Source organism: Eriocheir sinensis, unplaced genomic scaffold (assembly GCF_024679095.1).
Source record: "Eriocheir sinensis breed Jianghai 21 unplaced genomic scaffold, ASM2467909v1 Scaffold1006, whole genome shotgun sequence".
NCBI classification, from domain to species: Eukaryota; Metazoa; Arthropoda; class Malacostraca; order Decapoda; family Varunidae; genus Eriocheir; species Eriocheir sinensis.
This window is the reverse complement of record NW_026110304.1, coordinates 110,749-134,233: the sequence shown is the minus strand read 5'-3', so window position 1 is coordinate 134,233 and position 23,485 is coordinate 110,749. Positions and strand designations below refer to the sequence as shown.

The following is a 23,485-nucleotide window of genomic DNA, read 5'->3' as shown; positions in this document are numbered from 1 at the left end:
AAAGAGTGAAGATGCTGGTTAACTCTTGCATAAGGGGTTTGGACAGTATAGGGATGAAAGAGTGAAGATGCTGGTTAACTCTTGCATAAGGGGTTTGGACAGTATAGGGATGAAAGAGTGAAGATGCTGGTTAACTCTGGGTACAGTCTCCATAATACATGAGATGGTCTGATTAGATTCTTGTGCTCCAGAGGTAAGTTTAAAAACAGTACGAAACATTCTGAGAGCGGCGACATCACTTCATATCACGACTGTACTTGTATATCAGAAACGAAATAGATCCTTAAGTGGTTTATTAGTACATGTAGGATCTTAATTATGAAAAAAATATGGACTAACAATTCATTTATTTATCCAACAGTGAATATTACATCAGTGCAGAACGTTACCCCTGAAGCAGCCAACGCAGAGCCCGGGGGAAGTTGTCTACCTCCACCAATGAGCCACCAGGACGCCCTCGACGGTGATGCCTCCCAGGGCGCGACACTCATCCCTTCAAGTGACAACAACAGGATGGCACAGGAGGACGAGGAGGAGGAGGACGAGGCTGTCTCCTCCTCGCCACCTGCCAAAAAGGGGAGATTTTTCTTCAGACGCTGCTTCGAGTCTACTTTCAACCCTGAGTCTCTTCCCGGCCACAACATTATCCTTGCAGAGGACTCGGATGAAGGATATTAGTGGCAAGCATCACTCTGGTGTGTCAAGGAGATAGGAGTTTTAACCCAGTAGCAGCGGGGGTTGTGTTTCTTAATGGTCCCTCCAAGCGAGAAAAATGAGAAAAAATCACCCCTCACACAAACCATTTCATAATACATATCAAAGCATTTGTGATCAGATTATGTATCATCTACTTTGGGGGGTTTATATCATGGGACAAATTTACCCCGTCGCTGCTACACGGTAAAGCCACAAATTTGGCCCGTCGCTGCTACACGGTAAAGCCACAAATTTAGCCCGTCGCTGCTACACGGTAAAGCCACAAATTTAGCCCATCGCTGCTACACGGTAAAGCCACAAATTTAGCCCATTGCTGCTACACGGCAAAGCCACAAATTTAGCCCATCGCTGCTACTGGGTTAATAACAGTACTCATCATCATCGTCATCATCATCCTATAGCTACTAGAGTGAGGAGTCAGAATGCCCTTCACCAAAAAACAGTTTTATAATGATGCCAAAGAAGTACAAATCCTTTAAGTTATAGAAGACAGGCATATACAACAACAACACCCTCGCTGCTGTGCTACCACGAGGGGAAGGGCAGTGGAGGAGGAACCACGAGAGGGAGAGGAGTCAGAGTGATACGGTGGGCAATAAAGGTACAAACTGACCTCTTGTTTGATTTACGCTGTTTTGGATTTATGCGATGACCTCTTACAGGACACAATACTGGTTTAAGTTGAGTGTTACCTGTAGTGATGGTCTGTCATTGTTGAGAGTACGTTTTCTGGGTAAAGGAATCGTGTGAACAGGTCTAACCACATGGTAATAAGGGTGGCAGTGAGTGTCTGGGGCAGGCTGAGAGAGAGAGAGAGAGAGAGAGAGAGAGAGAGAGAGAGAGAGAGAGAGAGAGAGAGAGAGAGAGAGTCGTAGGCAGGAGGAAATACAGATGAAGGAAGATTGTTTCAGAGTTTACCAGCGTGAGGGATGAAAGAGTGAAGATGCTGGTTAACTCTTGCATAAGGGGTTTGGACAGTATAGGGATGAAAGAGTGAAGATGCTGGTTAACTCTTGCATAAGGGGTTTGGACAGTATAGGGATGAAAGAGTGAAGATGCTGGTTAACTCTTGCATAAGGGGTTTGGACAGTATAGGGATGAAAGAGTGAAGATGCTGGTTAACTCTTGCATAAGGGGTTTGGACAGTATAGGGATGAAAGAGTGAAGATGCTGGTTAACTCTTGCATAAGGGGTTTGGACAGTATAGGGATGAAAGAGTGAAGATGCTGGTTAACTCTTGCATAAGGGGTTTGGACAGTATAGGGATGAAAGAGTGAAGATGCTGGTTAACTCTTGCATAAGGGGTTTGGACAGTATAGGGATGAAAGAGTGAAGATGCTGGTTAACTCTTGCATAAGGGGTTTGGACAGTATAGGGATGAAAGAGTGAAGATGCTGGTTAACTCTTGCATAAGGGGTTTGGACAGTATAGGGATGAAAGAGTGAAGATGCTGGTTAACTCTTGCATAAGGGGTTTGGACAGTATAGGGATGAAAGAGTGAAGATGCTGGTTAACTCTGGGTACAGTCTCCATAAATACATGAGATTGTCTGATTAGATTCTTGTGCTCCAGAGGTAAGTTTAAAAGATTTCCCTCCAGGTTCACCAAAAACAGAATATGGATCTCCCTGACATACTCCTGCACCCAATCCCTCCATTTCACAAAGCATTCCCACCCTCTGTCTCACTCACCTACACCCTCCTGGTCATCCAACTCTCCTCCATTTGCTCCATGGGGCCAAACCGCTTCAAAGTCCATCCCGTCACCCGTGTGCTGAGACATTCCAAAACACACATTCATTACTCATTCCATCCATTCTCCTCACACCACAAACACTCCTCAAGTAACGCCTGCCTGCACGCTTGACCTCTGACCTTCATTTGCATATGTGGGGGTTGGTACAATTAACTTATTTTATTTTTGTTGTGTTATCAGGAAATGTGTTTAGAAAAGTCGTTCATTTCCTGTTATGTTCATGTAAGGAACTATATTTTAGAAGTAAAGGGATATAACAGTTTTGACTCCCAGCAAATTAGAGCTTTTAATATGTTCAGTAATGACAACGTTTTGTACTTAAATTTGACAAGACATTTTCCCGGTCGGTAACTCTCGATTTACGCGTTTTTGAAATACCGTGTGGTCCAAAATCCAAATAAATGTCTAATTAACACATTTTTTCACTTAAACGCGATATTTTCTTGAGTGTCCACCAGATGTCTCACGCAAGTGGACTCACACGGCCACACAGTTCTTCCCACGCGGCGCTCGAACAACAACACAGTACCCACGCTGCTCAACAACAACAACAACACCCTCGCTGCTGTGCTACCATGAGGGGAAGGGCAGCCAGAGGAGGAACCACGAGAGGGAGAGGAGTCAGAGTGATACAGTAGGCATGAAGGTACAAACTGACCTCTTGTTGAATTTACACTGTTTTGGAATTACGCGATGACCTCCTCCAGGACACAATACTCGCGTGAATCAAGAGTTACCTGTACCATAACACAGGGAAGCTTATCTATCAAATATATATTACAACCAGTCATCCACAAACCAGTAAAAGATAGCCCTTGAAGCCTCCATATAAGATGCTTTGGGCAACATCAAAGTCTTCAAGGAAAGAACTCCTGTCCCCAATAGCCATATACATCACCGAAAACCTGGTAGACATGTTCGGTAGCTTGAGATCCCCGCTCCACCTCCTCCTGGGTCACTGTCAGGTCCTGGTCTGGTAACCCGTCATAGAACATTTGAATAGCTGTAACCTGTAATTAGGAAAGACATTGGTTGGTTTTATAAGATGCTTTCGCTCCTAAGGTCAGGTATTTCTAAAGGTCAAAGAGGGGGTCAGTTGGGTTCTAATGAGTGTTTCTTCAGGTTCATGGTACAGAGGAAGGGTCACACTACCACCAGGGTCATAAAACTACTCCTGGAAATGCCCACAACTCCTACGAAAGCCTTGTCAAATATGTGTTTCTAGGTTCACAGTACAGAGGAAGGGTCACACTATCACCAGGGTCATAGAACTACTACTGGAAATGCCCACAACTCCTACGAAAGCCTTGTCAAATAGGTGTTTCTACAGGTTCATGGTACAGAGGAAGGGTCACACTACCACCAGGGTCATAGAACTACTCCTGGAAATGCCCACAACTCCCACGAAAGCCTTCTCAAATATGTGTTTCTACAGGTTCATGGTACAGAAGAAGGGTCACACTACCACCAGGGTCATAGAACTACTACTGGAAATGCCCATAACTCCCACGAAAGCCTTGTCAAATATGTGTTTCTTGAGGTTCATGGTACAGAGGAAGGATCACACTACCACCAGGGTCATAGAACTACTCCTGGAAATGCCCAGAACTCCTACGAAAGCCTTGTCAAATAGGTGTTTCTAGGTTCACGGTACAGAGGAAGGGTCACACTACCACCAGGGTCATAGAACTACTCCTGGAAATGCCCACAACTCCTATGAAAGCCTTGTCAAATAGGTGTTTCTACAGGTTCATGGTACAGAGGAAGGGTCACACTACCACCAGGGTCATAGAACTACTCCTGGAAATGCCCACAACTCCTATGAAAGCCTTGTCAAATATGTGTTTCTAGGTTCATGGTACAGAGGAAGGGTCACACTACCACGAGGGTCATAGAACTACTCCTGGAAATGCCCACAACTCCTACGAAAGCCTTGTCAAATATGTGTTTCTAGGTTCACGGTACAGAGGAGGGGTCACACTACCACGAGGGTCATAGAACTACTCCTGGAAATGCCCACAACTCCCACGAAAGTCTTGTCAAATATGTGTTTCTACAGGTTCATGGTACAGAGGAAGGGTCACACTACCACCAGGGTCATAGAACTACTCCTGGAAATGCCCACAACTCCTACAAAAGCCTTGTCAAATATGTGTTTCTACAGGTTCACGGTACAGAGGAAGGGTCACACTACCACCAGGGTCATAGAACTACTCCTGGAAATGCCCACAACCCCTACAAAAGCCTTGTCAAATAGGTGTTTCTAGGTTCATGGCACAGAAGAAGGGTCACACTACCACCAGGGTCATAGAACTACTCCTGGAAATGCCCACAACTCCTACGAAAGCCTTGTCAAATATGTGTTTCTAGGTTCACAGTACAGAAGAAGGGTCACACTACCACCAGGGTCATAGAACTACTCCTGGAAATGCCCACAACTCCCACGAAAGCCTTGTCAAATATGTGTTTCCTCAGGTTCATGGTACAGAGGAAGGGTCACACTACCACCAGGGTCATAGAACTACTCCTGGAAATGCCCAGAACTCCTACGAAAGCCTTGTCAAATATGTGTTTCTACAGGTTCATGGTACAGATGAAGGGTCACACTACCACCAGGGTCATAGAACTACTCCTGGAAATGCCCACAACTCCTATGAAAGCCTTGTCAAATAGGTGTTTCTTCAGGTTCATGGTACAGAGGAAGGGTCACACTACCACCAGGGTCATAAAACTACTCCTGGAAATGCCCACAACTCCTACGAAAGCCTTGTCAAATAGGTGTTTCTACAGGTTCACGGTACAGAAGAAGGGTCACACTACCACCAGGGTCACTAAACTACTCCTGGAAATGCCCACAACTCCTACGAAAGCCTTGTCAAATATGTGTTTCTAGGTTCACGGTACAGAGGAAGGGTCACACTACCACGAGGGTCATAAAACTACTCCTGGAAATGCCCACAACTCCTATGAAAACCTTGTCAAATATGTGTTTCTAGGTTCACAGTACAGAGGAAGGGTCACACTACCACGAGGGTCATAGAACTACTCCTGGAAATTCCCAGAACTCCTACGAAAGCCTTGTCAAATATGTGTTTCTACAGGTTCATGGTACAGATGAAGGGTCACACTACCACCAGGGTCATAGAACTACTCCTGGAAATGCCCACAACTCCTACGAAAGCCTTGTCAAATAGGTGTTTCTAGGTTCACAGTACAGAGGAAGGGACACACTACCACCAGGGTCATAAAACTACCCCTGGAAATGCCCACAACTCCTACAAAAGCCTTGTCAAATATGTGTTTCTAGGTTCACGGTACAGAGGAAGGGTCACACTACCACGAGGGTCATAAAACTACTCCTGGAAATGCCCACAACTCCTATGAAAACCTTGTCAAATAGGTGTTTCTAGGTTCACGGTACAGAGGAAGGGTCACACTACCACCAGGGTCACTAAACTACTCCTGCAAATGCCCACAACTCCTATGAAAGCCTTGTCAAATATGTGTTTCTAGGTTCACAGTACAGAGGAAGGGTCACACTACCACGAGGGTCATAGAACTACTCCTGGAAATTCCCAGAACTCCTACGAAAGCCTTGTTAAATATGTGTTTCTAGGTTCACGGTACAGAGGAAGGGTCACACTACCACCAGGGTCATAGAACTACTCCTGGAAATGCCCACAACTCCTACAAAAGCCTTGTCAAATAGGTGTTTCTAGGTTCATGGCACAGAAGAAGGGTCACACTACCACCAGGGTCATAGAACTACTCCTGGAAATGCCCACAACTCCTACGAAAGCCTTGTCAAATATGTGTTTCTAGGTTCACAGTACAGAAGAAGGGTCACACTACCACCAGGGTCATAGAACTACTCCTGGAAATGCCCACAACTCCCACGAAAGCCTTGTCAAATATGTGTTTCCTCAGGTTCATGGTACAGAGGAAGGGTCACACTACCACCAGGGTCACTAAACTACTCCTGGAAATGCCCACAACTCCTACGAAAGCCTTGTCAAATAGGTTTTTCTACAGGTTCACGGTACAGAAGAAGGGTCAAACTACCACCAGGGTCATAGAACTACTCCTGGAAATGCCCACAACTCCTACGAAAGCCTTGTCAAATAATCCCAGCTGCAACCGGGTTAAGAAACATGACCCCATCTGCTACCGGGTTAAGAAACATGACCCCTGCTGCTACCGGGTTAAGAAACATGACCCCAGCTGGTACCAGGTTATAGTATCGATATTTTTCCGCACCTCCTCACAAGCAAGGTCGAGCATATACTGTTTTTCCTGGTGTGAATTCTCCAGTTTCTTGGCGACCTGTCTGGTGATGTGTGGGGTGACCAGCGTCTTCAGGAACTCATTCATAACCACGATCTTGCTCCTCTTGATCTGCTCCACGTTGAACTGTACATTTTCAAACCTTCGCTGCCTCTTCCTCGGGGGTTGAAATTCTTCGTCCATCTCGCGCCATCGCTTTCGGGGGTGTCTCCCTGCACCAAAGAGGAGGAGGTTCACTTAGAACACGAGAAATGGTGAGGGAACTCGTAACATCGATTGTACGTCCAAGACTGGAATATGCAGCATCAGTGAGGTCACCCAGATTGAACCTAACCTAACCTAACCTAACCTAACCTAACCTAACCTAACCTAACCTAACCAGCGGCTAAATTACTGGAAACTCTGAGAGAACGTACTTATGAAGAAAGACTGGAGACATTGGGACTAACAACACTGGAGAGCAGAAGAGAGAGAGGGGACCTAATAGCATTGTACAGGATGCGAGAGGGATTGGAGAAATTGGACAGGGAAGACCTAGCGGAACGTGACGGAAGTTCGACAAGAGGCAATGGTAAGAGATTGAAGAAGAGCGACTGTAGGAGAGACCTCTAGAAATACAGTTTTCCATACATAACAACATGGAGCGGACTTGACGAGGAGATTGTGTGTGCAAAACCGACTCATGAATTTTAAGCCAAACTGGATAAGCGTTATGTAGACGGGGCAGCACAAGCCTAGTACGACCCTTTGCCTGTATTTCACAACTAGGCAAACACACACACACACACACACACATACAGAAGCATAACAACATGGAGCGGACTTGACGAGGAGATTGTGTGTGCAAAACCGACTCATGAATTTTAAGCCAAACTGGATAAGCGTTATGGAGATGGGACAGCACAAGCCTAGTACGACTCTTTGCCTGTATTTCACAACAAGGTAAATACACATAAACTCTTGCAACTATAACAAGATAGGCAAAGAGTTAAAGGTTCCATATTCATTTAGAGAATGTACATTTATTTACATGAACAGAGGATGACTAAGATGATTCAGGGGTTGAGAAACTTGCCATACGAGGAAAGACTCAAACAGTTAAACTTGCATTCTCTAGCGAGGCGAAGGGTGCGTGGAGACATGATCGAGGTTTATAAATGGATGAAGGGCTTTAATAAGGGAGACATTCATAAGGTTTTGTTGGTAAGAGAACCGGGTAGGACACGCAGTAATGGGTTTAAACTGGATAACTTCAGATTCAACAGGGACATAGGCAAAAATTGGTTTACTAACAGAGTGGTGGATGAGTGGAATAGGCTTAGCAGTCATGTGGTGGGTGCCAATACAACGGTCACATTCAAAAATAGATTAGATAAATTCATGGATATCAGGTGGGGTCAGATACACGGGAGCTTAGGGTCAAAGGAGCTGCCTTGTACTGACCTACCGGCCTCTTGCAGACTCCTATGTTCTTATGTTCTTATGTTCACCAGAAATGTTATCAAGGAATGGTTTCAATGCCTTCAACTCTACTGTCTGCTTCCATGTATAATTATTATTGTATATGTCTTGAAGTTTTCAGTAATATGCAAGTGGAGGCTGTGGCTGAGTGGATAGCATGACAGCGCCGCATTCATGACGGACGCGAGTTCAATCCCCGCCCGGTGTCACCAAGCTGGCGGTTAATACCTGGTACACTGCTGGGTGGACAGGGGCTCCGTAGGGTATCGGAAAAGCCGCCCAAATTTTTCAACTCCGCCCGGGAATCGAACCCGGGCTCTCTCGGTTGTGAGCTGAGTGTGCTAACCACTGCACCACGAAGCCCCCAGCCAATCAGGCATGCCAAGACACACACTGTAGAGGTACCAGGAACACTTGCAATGAAAAAAAAAAAAAAAAAAAAGACCGGCTGCTTATGGGTGCTATGTGGGGGTCATACCTGCGGAGCCCTGACTGTGTTGGGCTGCGAGGTGACTGGTACCAAAGACTGTCAGGTTGGTGTTGGGATCCGGCACACAGGGGCTCCTCCATAGTCTGTGGGCCACCCTGTAACGCTCCTGGTTGGTGCGGAGAACTGCTTGCTTCTTCCAGCGAGGGTCCTGGAACGGGGAACTCATGGGTAGGGAAACACATGCAAGAATAGACATATAAGGGTGTCTGTCTCTTAAACAACATCCCACTAACTTCAGAACATCCATTTACTATGTTATCTCAACCCACGGTGGCTGAGTGGTAGTGTGCTGGGCCCATATTCGCCGCGTGACGGACGACGCGGGTGGGTTCGAATCCCCACGCTACCACCTGGGATTTTTCAGTCACTGCCGAGTGGCTTAAAACTACCCACATGCTGTCCTGAAGACCGCCCATCAACCCGGACTCTAGATTCTATGATTAAAGATGAGTTCCGGGGGGCAGCATGAGCCAGGAGAAGATGGCGTCACTATAAACACTTGTCTGTGCCATAACGGGCTGGGGCCAAACACCATCCAGGCCCCTCAAAGCAAGCCTACCATAGCTATAGCCCTAGACAAAAAAAAACTTAACTATTGCAAAACGACATCGATAACTGACCCTTTCAATGACAACTATTCATGAAGCTCGTTAAGTGGGGCGGAGGAGATAGTTTACGGGTTGAAACTGTGTATATAGAAGACGGTTTATACGATAATGTGTCAGCCTCTTCCCCCTTGGAGGTATGTCACTTAGAAACAAGAAAAAAACCCACTAACCTCATTGTCACGGTTCTCTTGTTCATCTGTGCTTACGAAGGGCAGCTCGTAAGTCTTGTCCTGACCTCGCATGGCTCTGGGAACATCTCTACACTGTTGCTCTTTCCCGGTAGAAACAGCCTTGCTCTGGTCCCCTTTCTTCGGCCCTGAATCACTCTTGGTGTGGTCGTTGCCGGTAGAAACAGCCTTGCTCTGGTCCCCTTTCTTGGGCCCTGAATCACTCTTGGTGTGGTCGTTGCCGGTAGAAACAACCTTGCTCTGGTCGCCTTTCTTCGGCCCTGAATCACTCTTGGCGTGGTCTTTGCCGGTAGAAACAACCTTGGTCTGGTCCCCTTTCTTGGGTCCTGAATCACCCTTGGCGTGGTCCTTGCCGGTAGAAACAGCCTTGCTCTGGTCCCCTTTCTTGGGCCCTGAATCACCCTTGGCGTGGTCGTTGCCGGTAGAAACAACCTTGGTCTGGTCGCCTTTCTTGGGTCCTGAATCACTCTTGGCGACCTTGCTGGAGCTGTGGCCGGGCCTTGCTTCCTGGAGCTTGCTATCCTTCGCCTGACCTTTGCTTAGGCCTCCAACCTTGCCGGAGCCTGAGCCAAGCCTTCTGTGATGACCTTTACTTGTTTTGTTAATGCTGGGGTCAAGGTCAGCCTTCTCTTTCTTGCCCTGTCTGGCCTTATCATTGCTTGCCCGGTTTTCATGTGAGTTCAGGAGATGAGCTTCCTGGGCCTTCTTGGGGCATGTGTCACTGTCTTTTACCTGATGACTGTGACCTGACCCTGACCCCTGTCCTTGACCTTTACTTGGAGCTGAATCTACCTTACTCTGAGGCTTACTGAGATCTACCTTACTCTGAGGGTTTTGGAGATCTACCTTGGTCTGAGGGTTCTGGAGATCTGGCATACTCTGAGGCTTACTGAGATCTACCTTAGTCTGAGGGTTCTGGAGATCTACCTTAGTCTGAGGGTTCTGGAGATCTACCTTAGTCTGAGGGTTCTGGAGATCTACCTTAGTCTGAGGGTTCTGGAGATCTACCTTAGTCTGAGGGTTCTGGAGATCTACCTTAGTCTGAGGGTTCTGGAGATCTACCTTACTCTGAGGCTTCTGGAGATCTGAATTAGCCTCTGATACCTGTGTTTTAATATCTACTGAGACTTGGTGTTGTTCAGTGGGTTTGAGTGTCTCTCCACGGGTCTCCTTGAAGAATAGCGATGGTGACGGGTGGAGTTCCAGTTCCACATTGGCGGTGAGCGGAGAAGAGGCGTGGTTCGTCTTGTGGTGAGATGGGAGTGGGGATGCCTTTGGGGTGGTGGGGGCAGGGCGGAAGGCTGGCCCTGATGATTGATGTTGATGGGCAGCTGGGAGGATTGACCGCTGGGTGCTGGGGGTCACCGGTGCGATCTGCTTAGGGCTTAACACACCAGACAGGCGCTGGGTGCTGGGTGAATGGGGGAGCGTTACGCCGGTAGGAAGCTGAGGGTGAACCTGGCTGTCGTGTGAGGGAGTGGGAGTTAGCACGGGAGACTCATGTTGTTGGGTACTTGTTTGTGACTGTAGAAATGAAGCTAAATGTTCCACGCCGGAGTCTACCTTCCCCAAGAGTGTTCCAGAGCTTGCTTGACTAGGCGCGACAGGATTCCCTTCTGGTATAACCCCAGCAAAGGTAAGGATGTCCAGGAGGTCTGCATCAGCCTGGGGTCCTGAGCACGCTATGGCGGGAACCGGACACACACAGCCCGGACACCTTGGGATGTGCATTTTCAGGAGGTCCAGGACACTCAGCTTGGCACATACAGGCATCTTCCTGGAAAATATTAGTGGTTATATCTCCCTGGAAAATACTGTTAATGTCTGAAAGCTTCGATACTTACTGGCTCAGCAAATATACTTAGCCCGGTAGCAGCGACGGGCCAAATTTGTGGCTTTACTGTGTAGCAGCGACGGGCCAAATTTGTGGCTTTACCGTGTAGCAGCGACGGGTCAAATTTGTGGCTTTACCGTGTAGCAGCGACTGGCCAAATTTGTGGCTTTACCGTGTAGCAGCGACGGGCCAAATTTGTGGCTTTACCGTGTAGCAGCGACGGGCCAAATTTGTGGCTTTACCGTGTAGCAGTGACGGGCCAAATTTGTGGCTTTACCGTGTAGCAGCGACGGGCCAAATTTGTGGCTTTACCGTGTAGCAGCGACAGGCCAAATTTGTGCCATGATATAAACCCCCAAAATAGATGATACATAATCTGATCACAAATGCTTTGATATATATTATGAAATGGTTTGTGTGAGGGGTGATTTTTTCTCATTTTTCTCGCTTAGAGGGACCATTAAGAAACATGACCCCCGCTGATACCGGGTTAAGATATATACCACCAAAAGTGATTATGATCCCAAATACCCCAAAATGCTATTAAACAATGTAGTTTCATACATGACCTCAAGCATACAGTAGGGGTTATATCTCCCTGGAAAATACGGTTAATGGCTCAAAGCAATGCCCACTCTATATGGGCATACAAAATCCACCTCACTTCTACTCCGCTCACAAACAATCACTATACTTTTATTAACATTTACTCTCAACTTTCTCCTTTTGGTAATACTTAATAAAAAGTCCACCTTGCCCTCTGCCGCCCCAGGCCCCGTACCCCCCAAGACAAGCCTGGGGAACTATGGGGAACCGGGTTTTTTGGGGAGAAAGACAAAAATCACTCAGAAATGGGCTTCCAGAACTTCCCTAGAAAAATCCCTAAGTTTTGTGGGTCATTTCGATTTTCTGCAGTGAACACCGAGTCATTAGCGCATAAGATTGTATTCAGTACCCAATACCGTATATATCTACCCAAAATAACCCCAATCTACCCCTTAATTTCCCGGTAATACTTTATAAGAAGTCCGCTCCCTGCCCCAGGCCCCCTACCCCCCAAGACAAGCCTGGGGAACTATGGGGAACCGGGTTTTTTGGGGGAGAAAGCCTGAAATCACTCAAAAATGGGCTTCCAGAACATCCCTAGAAAAATCCCTAAGTTTTGTAGGTCATTTCGATTTTCTGCAGTGAACACCGAGTCATTAGCGCATAAGATTGTATTCAGTACCCAATTCCTTCCCACAGCGTATATATCTACTCAAAATAACCCCAATCTACCCCTTAATTTCCCGGTAATACTTTATAAGATGTCCGCTCCTTACCCCAGCCCCCCCGTACCCCCCAAGACAAGCCTGGGGAACTATGGGGAACCGGGTTTTTGGGGGAGAAAGCCTAAAATCACTCAGAAATGGGCTTCCAGAACTTCCCTAGAAAAATCCCTAAGTTTTGTGGGTCATTTCGATTTTCTGCAGTGAACACCGAGTCATTAGCGCATAAGATTGTATTCAGCACCCAATTCCTTCCTATAGCGTATATATCTACTCAAACTAACCCCAATCTACCCCTTAATTTCCCTAATAACACCATCCTTATAAATATTAAATAACCTCAGAGATATGACAAAAACTCAAACTTGGGGACCTCTGGGGAAGCGAGGTTGGGCACACTGCTTATATTGGCCTTATTTAGCAGTAATGGCGCGGTTCCTCTCCTCTCCAGCCTTCCTGCCTTCACGGTCACAATGGAAATCCACCTTATCTGCGTCCACGTCAATGATAATCCACAAATTAGGTCAAGGGAGGTCATTTCATACTTGCCCGCGTGAACCTCTGAGGCTCTTGAGTGAACCAGATGATTCAGCCTTTGCAACGGGACCACCAGATGTTTTAATTTGTTTTTTTTAATATATTCTTTTGTTTCTTGTGTGTTTTTAATTATTTGCTCACCAGAAAGTACTAGTGATTCTGCTATTATTGTTTCCGTGCTGTGAGAATTGTTGATTGTAAGTTAAATTTGTTTCGTGTATTTTCATAACCTGTAGGCTACTTGTTTTTCTGTGTCTTGTTTTCCAGATAGTTTTAATATATTCCAAACCCCTTATGCAAGAGTTAACCAGCATCTTCACTCTTTCATCCCTATACTGTCCAAACCCCTTATGCAAGAGTTAACCAGCATCTTCACTCTTTCATCCCTATACTGTCCAAACCCCTTATGCAAGAGTTAACCAGCATCTTCACTCTTTCATCCCTATACTGTCCAAACCCCTTATGCAAGAGTTAACCAGCATCTTCACTCTTTCATCTCTATACTGTCCAAACCCCTTATGCAAGAGTTAACCATCATCTTCACTCTTTCATCCCTATACTGTCCAAATCCCTTATGCAAGAGTTAACCAGCATCTTCACTCTTTCATCCCTATACTGTCCAAACCCCTTATGCAAGAGTTAACCAGCATCTTCAATCTTTCATCCCTATACTGTCCAAACCCCTTATGCAAGAGTTAACCAGCATCTTCACTCTTTCATCCCTATACTGTCCAAACCCCTTATGCAAGAGTTAACCAGCATCTTCACTCTTTCATCCCTATACTGTCCAAACCCCTTATGCAAGAGTTAACCAGCATCTTCACTCTTTCATCCCTATACTGTCCAAACCCCTTATGCAAGAGTTAACCAGCATCTTCACTCTTTCATCCCTATACTGTCCAAACCCCTTATGCAAGAGTTAACCAGCATCTTCACTCTTTCATCCCTATACTGTCCAAACCCCTTACGCAAGAGTTAACCAGCATCTTCACTTTGATCACTATACTGTCCAAACCCCTTATGCAAGAGTTAACCAGCATCTTCACTCTTTCATCCCTATACTGTCCAAACCCCTTATGCAAGAGTTAACCAGCATCTTCACTCTTTCATCCCTATACTGTCCAAACCCCTTATGCAAGAGTTAACCAGCATCTTCATTCTTTCATCCCTATACTGTCCAAACCCCTTATGCAAGAGTTAACCAGCATCTTCACTCTTTTATCCCTATACTGTCCAAACCCCTTATGCAAGAGTTAACCAGCATCTTCACTCTTTTATCCCTATACTGTCCAAACCCCTTATGCAAGAGTTAACCAGCATCTTCACTCTTTCATCCCTATACTGTCCAAACCCCTTATGCAAGAGTTAACCAGCATCTTCATTCTTTCATCCCTATACTGTCCAAACCCCTTATGCAAGAGTTAACCAGCATCTTCACTCTTTCATCCCTATACTGTCCAAACCCCTTATGCAAGAGTTAACCAGCATCTTCACTCTTTCATCCCTATACTGTCCAAACCCCTTATGCAAGAGTTAACCAGCATCTTCATTCTTTCATCCTATACTGTCCAAACCCCTTATGCAAGAGTTAACCAGCATCTTCACTCTTTCATCCCTATACTGTCCAAACCCCTTATGCAAGAGTTAACCAGCATCTTCACTCTTTCATCCCTATACTGTCCAAACCCCTTATGCAAGAGTTAACCAGCATCTTCATTCTTTCATCCCTATACTGTCCAAATCCCTTATGCAAGAGTTAGCCAGCATCTTCACTCTTTCATCCCTATACTGTCCAAACCCCTTATGCAAGAGTTAACCAGCATCTTCAATCTTCCTTCATCTGTATTTCCTCCTGCCTACGACTTGAACTCTTTCAAGAGGAGGGTATCAGGACACCTCTCCTCCCGAAACTGACCTCTCTTTCGGCCACCTCTTTGGATTCTTTTTAGGAGCAGCGAGTAGCGGGCTTTTTTTTATAATTGTTTCCTTCTTTATGCCCTTGTTTAATACCTGGTACACTGCTGGGTGGACAGGGGTTAAGTAGGGTATCGGAAAAGCCGCCCAAATGTTCCCACTCCGCCTGGGAATCGAACCCGGGCTCTCTCGATTGTGAGCTGAGCGTGCTAACCACTGCACCACGAAGCCCCCAAGAAGTAGAATTACCTATGTTTGTACTGTTTACCGTTTACCGTTGATGAGGTTTCAGGCTCCACTTCACTGACAGGGCAGATAATAATAATAATAATAATAATAATAATAATAATAATAATAATAATAATAATAAATTTAATTCGTACATCGGCATACATATAAAGAACAGGACAAGTTATACACGAACGAGAACAGAATCGATAAGTTAGCCTCACTAATTAATAATCCTCGATATGCAATTATTCACAATGTCGTAGTGAGTGAATGAGAATCGTAATTGCTTTCCTGGACACCCTATGCTGATGTCCTTTTAACAAACATGGCATCAATATATAGTCACACTTGGTCATGCTTGATTCGTGCTAACCACAAGTATCCATTAGTTAATTTTCCATTCCGCTGGTGTTTGCTAACCCAACCGTATTGCTTTTTAATTTTTTTTTGAGGGGCCTGGATGGTGTTTGGCCCCAGCCCATCATGGCGCAGGCAAGTGTTTATAGTGGCGCCATCTTCCCTTGGCTCATGCTGCCCCCCCGGAACTCCTTGATTCACTTGGACGGTTTCCTCTAGAGTCCGGGTTGATGGGTAGTCTTCAGGACAGCATGTGGGTAGTTTTAAGCCACTCGGCGGTGACTGAAAGATCCCAGGTGGTAGCGTGGGGATTCGAACCCGCGTCGTCCATCACGCGGTGTTTGTGAGTCTACCGTTTGATCAATTCGAGCATTGGTTTAGAATTGAGATTATTGTTGAGAATCATGTTCTTGAGGTCCTGAATTTCCTGAAGCAACACTCTGGAGGCATCTTCGTCATGGAGTCTATTTTCACACACTGGGCGAGGGTTGTCAGAGGCCGCTAACTGGTTGGTTTTCGCAATCTGCAAAGCTTCTTGGAGTATTTGCGATGGAATCTTGTTTTGATATAACAACACAAGCTCCCGATTTTTATTAATGAATATTTTCTTCTGGGATTTCGTTGTATAGAGTTTGATCAAGGCCATTGTCAGGCTGCGGGGGAGTAGTCGATATCGTTTAGCGACAGAGATGGCCTTCTCGAACGTGACGATATGAGTGGCCTGCTTAGAGCGCCTTTCAATGTTCCCAATACGCTGTAAGTAGTAGATGTCATCCACAGCAAGACCGATCAGAAGGTTGGCCATGAGAATGCACACTAGGAACAGAAACAACACCAGAATCAAATAGCTAATGACCGCTGTTTCCTTGTCCACGAGGTTTGAATAGTCTACCTCCCCAATCATCATCATCAGGGTCTTGACGAAGCTAGTCCCAAAAGTACGGAAGTCATCCTTGTCACTGAACAGCACCATGAAGCTAGCGGAGAAACCCACGAGGAGGCCAATGAACGCAGCGATGAATTTGATTGCCGACTTAGCGATTCTGGCGAACATGAGGACCTGTGAACCGAGGATTGGAAGTCTCCCACACAGCATCATAAGCTCGATCCATCCGAAGAAAACAGACACCGCGCTGATTTCTCTTGTCATTTTGGACCTAATGGGGTACTCAGGGGACTCCTCTGTACCCTCTCGTGAAAGTGTGATATTCCTATGATCCTTATCCATGCGCATACTTGCATACTGGTGCGCAAAAACAACGTACGCAGATGCGCTCAACGATGTGGCTTTTGTCAGAGTTTCCCAGTGACGGATGTATGTCTTAGGGTTGGCAATGATGGTGATGACTTCAGGCCACAAGATAACGATGTACATCACGAGGTGCACGACACGAAACGCCCACATGTTTGAAATACGATTGAACATCTTAGTGTCATTGGTGCTTGTCCCGAGAATGTAAACTGTATGGAGTAATATAAACACAAAGAATGACAGGAGTATACCATAAAACAGGAATCTGACTTTTCTCCATTTGAGGTGGACGAAGCTTTCTACCAGTGGATGCTGCAACAGATCCTTTTGTAGGTAATTGATGTCCTCCAGAAGTGAGCTTTGAATGTCATTACTCCGGTTGAACAGAATCTTGGAGTAGTCGAAAATGATGTGGGAGTTTCGGTCGTACTGGGCGTCATCAGAGAGAGTGATGTATGAGTTAAAGAGTCGGGTGAGGAGTTGGGTTGATGTGGTCGGGAAGTACTGGAGAAGCAGAGAGCAGCGGGAGGTTCCGTCCAGGTCTATATGCGTCAGGTGGTCTCCGTTCTTCAGCAAGATCTCACAGCAGTCAAGGGAACTACTCTTGATGGCGTGGTGGAAGGGCTGGACTCCCTCATTGTCCGGGGCAGTGACTAGGTGGGCTACGCGACCAGTGCTTAGCAAGTGGGTCAGACTGGCGGCGCATCCTCCATGGCATGCACCGTGGATTGCCGACTGCCCCGCCTCGGTGATGGCCAGTGGGTCGGCTCCAAAAGACAGCAGGAGCTCTGTGCATTTTGGGAGTCGCCGCCGGCACGCTAGGAACAAGGGAGTTTCCCCAAGGTTGTTTTTCGCGTTAACATCGACACCAGCTTCGAAGAACATCCTAAGAATCTCCAAAAGTGGAGTCTCATCCTTTGTTGTGATGTTCCTTTGCAGAGCTGCGTGCGTTACATTATCTCCTTTCATATTAAGGGATTTCAAAGTCTCCCCGGATACCCTTTCATGCAGCAGAAAATCGACCATCTCCAGCTTGTGTGAGCGCGCTGCCAGGTGGAGGAGCGACCCTTCCTCGGTGTCCAGAATGCTTATGTTCGGATGGTGCGTGAAGATCAGCCGGAGCGCAGCGACATTCCCGGTCCTGACGGCAGCCCTCAGGGGACTCTCAGCCACGGGTTTGGTCACGGGGTTCGAGGTTGAGGCGTCTAGAAGGTCTGGTGACGCCCCGTGATTCAGGAGCTCGGCCACCCCTTCCATCCACCCGTCACAGATTGCGGTGTGTAGTGGAGTGCAGCCGTTACAGTCGCCTGCCTCCACCTGGAAATTGGAAAAGTTCTTTATCACCCACAGTCTAAGGTTTTCTACGTTGTTTTTAATTTATGTCATTCAGAGCAATCTTGTTGAAGCGGTGGCTGAACGGATAGCGTGACGGCGCCGCGTTCAGGACGACGCGAGTTCAATCCCCGCCCGGTGCCACCAAGCTGGGATTTTTCAGCCGCCGCCGAGTGGCTTAAAACTACCCACATGCTGTCCAGAAGACCACCCATCAACCCGGACTCTAGATTCTAGGATTAAAGATGAACTCCGGGAGGGCAGCATGAGCCAGTGCAAGATGGCGCCACTATAAACACTCGCCTGCGCCAGAACGGGCTGGGCCGACCATCAGGCTGCCCCAAACTGAGCTAATGACGGGTGAAAATGCTGAGTTTGAGAGACCACTGATATCTTTCCGTGGCTTGGGAACCACTGAGAGAGATTCATCACTCATCTCATATATATATAATCAATTCGAGATAACTTTTTTTTTATCCTTCGGTGAAATAGAAAAATAAGTGTAGGCTAATATATGCATTGGGGTCCTTGAAGAATATAGCGTGTGTGTGTGTGTGTGTGTGTGTGTGTGTGTGTGTGTGTGTGTGTGTGTGTGTGTGTGTGTGTTTATTAGGAAGAGTTGAGTTTGCGAGGTTGAATGTTTTGCCTTCACGGTTAGGTTAGATATATGTGTGTGTGTGTGTGTGTGTGTGTGTGTGTGTGTGTGTGTGTGTTTGTTCTGTCTCACATGCGTCAGGAAATGAGAACAACAGGGAGAGTATAACGAGCGTGGTCACAAACGTTATCTTCGTTAACCTGGTACCAAACGTTTCGACTTGAGGTCATCACTGGTCTAAAAACGATCAAATTCCAGCAACGTGAATAAATCAATATAAACATAAGCTTTAAAATACCTTATGATCACAGTAAGTAGACAATTGGGTCAGGGGGACATTGGGGGAGCATTGATTTATGAAGTAGAATCAATGACAATGTTTAGAAATAAAAAATAAAAAAAACTGAGCATATTAAGAGAATGTGCTCTACTACTACTACTACTACTACTACTACTACTACTACTACTACTACTACTACTGTATATTCACCTGCGCGTCATGGTTTAGGAGAAGTTTGAGAATATCCAGGTTGCGTAAATAGCAGGCCACTGTCAGGGGCGTGAGGCCATTACAGGTTGCTTGCGACGTGCCGGGCGGAGAATCAACCAGCAGCATCTCAACCTCCTCCGTGTCCTGCCGCTGGATGGCCTGAACAGGAAGGAGACGAGAGGCGTGAGAGGGAGTGCTGAGTCAAAAGGCTTTCACATGGTATAGTAAGCGTTCGTTCATACCGCACATTCATAATCGAACGTTTTAATTTTTTATTGCCTCTCTGTCTATCTTCTATCGCTATTTCCACGCTGACTGGTCTTCTGAATTTGCTAACTGGATGCCTCCCCCCCTCCCGCGGCCCCGCTGCACGCGACTTTCTACTCATGCTCATCCCTATACTGTCCAAACCCCTTATGCAAGAGTTAACCAGCATCTTCACTCTTTCATCCCTATACTGTCCAAACCCCTTATGCAAGAGTTAACCAGCATCTTCACTCTTTCATCCCTATACTGTCCAAACCCCTTATGCAAGAGTTAACCAGCATCTTCACTCTTTCATCCCTATACTGTCCAAACCCCTTATGCAAGAGTTAACCAGCATCTTCACTCTTTCATCCCTATACTGTCTAAACCCCTTATGCAAGAGTTAACCAGCATCTTCACTCTTTCATCCCTATACTGTCCAAACCCCTTATGCAAGAGTTAACCAGCATCTTCACTCTTTCATCCCTATACTGTCCAAACCCCTTATGCAAGAGTTAACCAGCATCTTCACTCTTTCATCCCTATACTGTCCAAACCCCTTATGCAAGAGTTAACCAGCATCTTCACTCTTTCATCCCTATACTGTCCAAACCCCTTATGCAAGAGTTAACCAGCATCTTCACTCTTTCATCCCTATACTGTCCAAACCCCTTATGCAAGAGTTAACCAGCATCTTCACTCTTTCATCCCTATACTGTCCAATCCCTTATGCAAGAGTTAACCAGCATCTTCACTCTTTCATCCCTATACTGTCCAAACCCCTTATGCAAGAGTTAACCAGCATCTTCACTCTTTCATCCCTATACTGTCCAAACCCCTTATGCAAGAGTTAACCAGCATCTTCACTCTTTCATCCCTCACGCTGGTAAACTCTGGAACAATCATCCTTCATCTGTATTTCCTCCTGCCTACGACTTGAACTCTTTCAAGAGGAGGGTATCAGGACACCTCTCCTCCCGAAATTGACCTCTCTTTCGGCCACCTCTTTGGATTCTTTTTAGGAGCAGCGAGTAGCGGGCTTTTTTGTATTTATTATTGTTTCCTTTCTTTGTGCCCTTGAGCTGTCTCCTTTGCTGTAAAAAAAGTGAGCTGTGATCCTTTTGTGTGGGTGTCCATCACAAGACAGACACATGTTTTGAGGACTCCGCTAAACACACTCCAGGGCCCTACACACGGGGACAACTTACCGAGACGTAATAACAGAACCGAATAACAAAATATTAAATCGCTTCAATAGTAAGCTCTTCACCTCGCTCTTAGTAAGCAAATGCAGGTAGATCGGTATTACAACTTTTGTTTTTCACATTATTTATTTCTAAAGGTCAAAGAGGGGGTCAATTGGGGTCTGATGATTGTTTCTACAGGTTCATGGTACAGAGGAAGGGTCACACTACCACCAGGGTCATAGAACTGCTCCTGGAAATGCCCACAACTCCTACGAAAGCCTTGTCAAATATGTGTTTCTAGGTTCACGGTACAGAGGAAGGGTCACACTACCACCAGGGTCATAAAACTACTCCTGGAAATGCCCACAACTCATACGAAAGCCTTGTCAAATATGTGTTTCTAGGTTCACGGTACAGAAGAAGGGTCAGACTACCACCAGGGTCATAGAACTGCTCCTGGAAATGCCCACAACTCCTACGAAAGCCTTGTCAAATATGTGTTTTTAGGTTCACGGTACAGAGGAAGGGTCACACTACCACTAGGGTCATAGAACTGCTCCTGGAAATGCCCACAACTCCTACGAAAGCCTTGTCAAATATGTGTTTCTAGGTTCACGGTACAGAGGAAGGGTCACACTACCACCAGGGTCATAGAACTGCTCCTGGAAATGCCCACAACTCCTACGAAAGCCTTGTCAAATTAGTGTTCTTGGGCGGCGAAATGTCTTATACTACCACCCGCTAATGGCCGGTCTTCAGCATTCAAAACATTGTTAGGAAGACACACAGTTCCATTGAAATACTTACCGCAAACAGGGCGGTCACTCTGGGCGCCACATGTCTGTCAGCGCTGCATGTGCTACACGCCGAGCCTCGCCGAGCCTCCTCCTCGTCCACGACCACTGCGGCATTCTCCTGGTACAGTCCTGAACTCTTGTACGTCAGGGTTTTGATGAGCGGCCGCCTCCTGTTGGGATAGACAAGTTATCAGAAGTCTTCCTCAAACTATATAACCTTAACCTTACCTAACCTTCACACAGGAATTAGTAGTGATGTGAGTAAGTTTGCAGATGACACCAAGATCGGTAGAGTAATTGAGTCGGATCAGGACGCTAGTATTCTCCAAGATGAACTCAACAGATTGTATGACTGGGCGGATAAATGGCAGATGGAGTTCAATGTAGGGAAGTGCAGTATTCTGAGGGTAGGTAGGAACAACCCCTCTCATAACTATTGCTTAAGTGACGCTCTCATAAGCAGGTCTGGGTGCGAGAGAGATTTAGGGGTCTTAGTGAGCTCCAATGCATTCAAGCAATCGAGCTAACAGGGTACTGGGATTTATTTCAAGGAGCGTAAGCAACAGAAGCGCCGAAGTCTTCCTCAAACTATATTTAGCATTAGTTAGACCTCATCTTGACTATGCGGTTCAGTTCTGGTCACCTTACTACAGAATGGATATCAAAATGTTAGAATCGGTGCAGAGGAGGATGACTAAGATGATTCAGGGGTTGAGGAACTTGCCATACGAGGAAAGACTCAAACAGTTAAACTTGGATTTTCCTACGTTCTTATGGTCCTATGTTCTAATACAATGGTAGGAATAGCAAAATAAACAACAACACACACACACACACACACACACACACACACACACACACGCGCATACGAAGCTGATTCACGCTTAAAACTCAAATGTAGACAAGTAAATTCAGACTGCACCAAATTTTTCTTCACCAACGTTGTAGTGCGAGAATGGAATAAGCTTCCCCCGTCAGTGGTCCAGTGTAACACGATTGACTCCTTCAAAACAAGCTCGACCGTCACTTCCTTCAACTTAATATTAACTACAGTTGAAATGCAACGTTTTGGAGCCTTCTGATTAATGTAGAATCACTTAGGTTTAAGGACAGACCACCTATAGTCTGGACCATGGGGTCTGTGTGGTCTGATTTTCTATGTAAATCTATGTAAATCGTGCGAGAAGTGATTGGGTTAGCATACATCATCATCATCAACATACTTATCATAAATATTTTAATGCTCTGCTTGTTAATACTCTCCCAAAATTCTCCCATATCCGTTTGATAATGTGTGTGTGTGTGTGTGTGTGTGTGTGTGTGTGTGTGTGTGTGTGTGTCCTACTACTACTACTACTACTACTACTACTACTACTACTACTACTACTACTACTACTACTACTACTACTTCTACTACTACTACTACTACTACTACTACTACTACTACTACTACTACTGTGCTAATGAAAAATATAAATGTATGTGTGTGTGTGTGTGTGTGTGTGTGTGTGTGTGTAATATAATCCTTCGAAAATATATCCAACCTTCAATAACTATTTGGTACACACGATTAATACATTATAAAACGCAGTACCGAAAACTTACTTCTTTCGGCAGGGAGTGAACAGCCTTTTCATGATGTCTTGTTAAGTAGTCCCAGGAAGCTCTCAGGCAGAAGGGACACCAGGGAGCTCTCAGGCAGAAGGGACACCAGACAGCTCTCAGGCAGAAGGGACACCAAACAGCTCTCAGGTAGAACGCACACCTGAGCTTAGCCAGACAGAGAACTACTGGCACTGGGTGGGGCTTCCTGAGGCTTACTCGGCGCCCGGCCACCTGTGCGATACCCAAGGTTGTCAATGCACCGCGATCAGAAGTATTTCCCGAAGTATTTGAAACATGCGACTCCCTCAGACCGGCAAGCATGTAGTTATAAAACCCG

At 46.1% G+C, this 23,485-nt stretch overlaps 2 protein-coding genes and 2 long non-coding RNA genes across 29 annotated transcripts; 2 read left to right on the top strand and 2 right to left on the bottom strand.

The window, feature by feature from the left end:
* Nucleotides 1-15,294, bottom strand: LOC126988914 (uncharacterized). Of its 25 annotated transcripts, none has more exons than XM_050847305.1 (9): nt 12,979-15,294; nt 10,404-11,280; nt 9,936-10,349; nt 9,738-9,869; nt 9,486-9,671; nt 8,696-8,855; nt 6,730-6,968; nt 3,028-3,482; nt 1-1,230 (listed from the first exon to the last, which is right to left on the bottom strand). In XM_050847305.1, the coding sequence occupies exons 2-8, from the start codon at nt 11,274-11,276 to the stop codon at nt 3,330-3,332; spliced, it is 2,157 nt and encodes a 718-aa protein (XP_050703262.1). In that variant the 5' UTR covers nt 11,277-11,280; nt 12,979-15,294; the 3' UTR covers nt 1-1,230; nt 3,028-3,329. The 25 variants fall into 25 exon arrangements, with proteins under 25 accessions (XP_050703262.1, XP_050703272.1, XP_050703263.1 ...); XM_050847315.1 differs by having other exon boundaries at nt 9,486-9,605; XM_050847306.1 differs by having other exon boundaries at nt 9,486-9,737; nt 9,804-9,869.
* Nucleotides 47-2,887, top strand: LOC126988920 (uncharacterized). Its single transcript, XR_007742666.1, has 2 exons — nt 47-193; nt 2,292-2,887. It is a non-coding gene; the product is annotated as an uncharacterized LOC126988920 (long non-coding RNA).
* LOC126988921 (uncharacterized) lies at nt 4,065-21,545 on the top strand. Its single transcript, XR_007742667.1, has 3 exons — nt 4,065-4,115; nt 4,637-4,842; nt 20,945-21,545. It is a non-coding gene; the product is annotated as an uncharacterized LOC126988921 (long non-coding RNA).
* Nucleotides 15,412-23,477, bottom strand: LOC126988913 (transient receptor potential channel pyrexia-like). Of its 2 annotated transcripts, XM_050847297.1 has the most exons (4): nt 23,149-23,471; nt 21,554-21,713; nt 19,314-19,472; nt 15,412-18,213 (listed from the first exon to the last, which is right to left on the bottom strand). In XM_050847297.1, exons 1-4 carry the CDS (start codon nt 23,178-23,180, stop codon nt 15,994-15,996), a joined length of 2,571 nt encoding a protein of 856 aa, XP_050703254.1. In that variant the 5' UTR covers nt 23,181-23,471; the 3' UTR covers nt 15,412-15,993. The 2 variants fall into 2 exon arrangements, with proteins under 2 accessions (XP_050703254.1, XP_050703255.1); XM_050847298.1 differs by lacking the exon at nt 19,314-19,472 and having other exon boundaries at nt 23,149-23,477.
* Between the last annotated feature and the right edge of the window lie 8 nt (nt 23,478-23,485).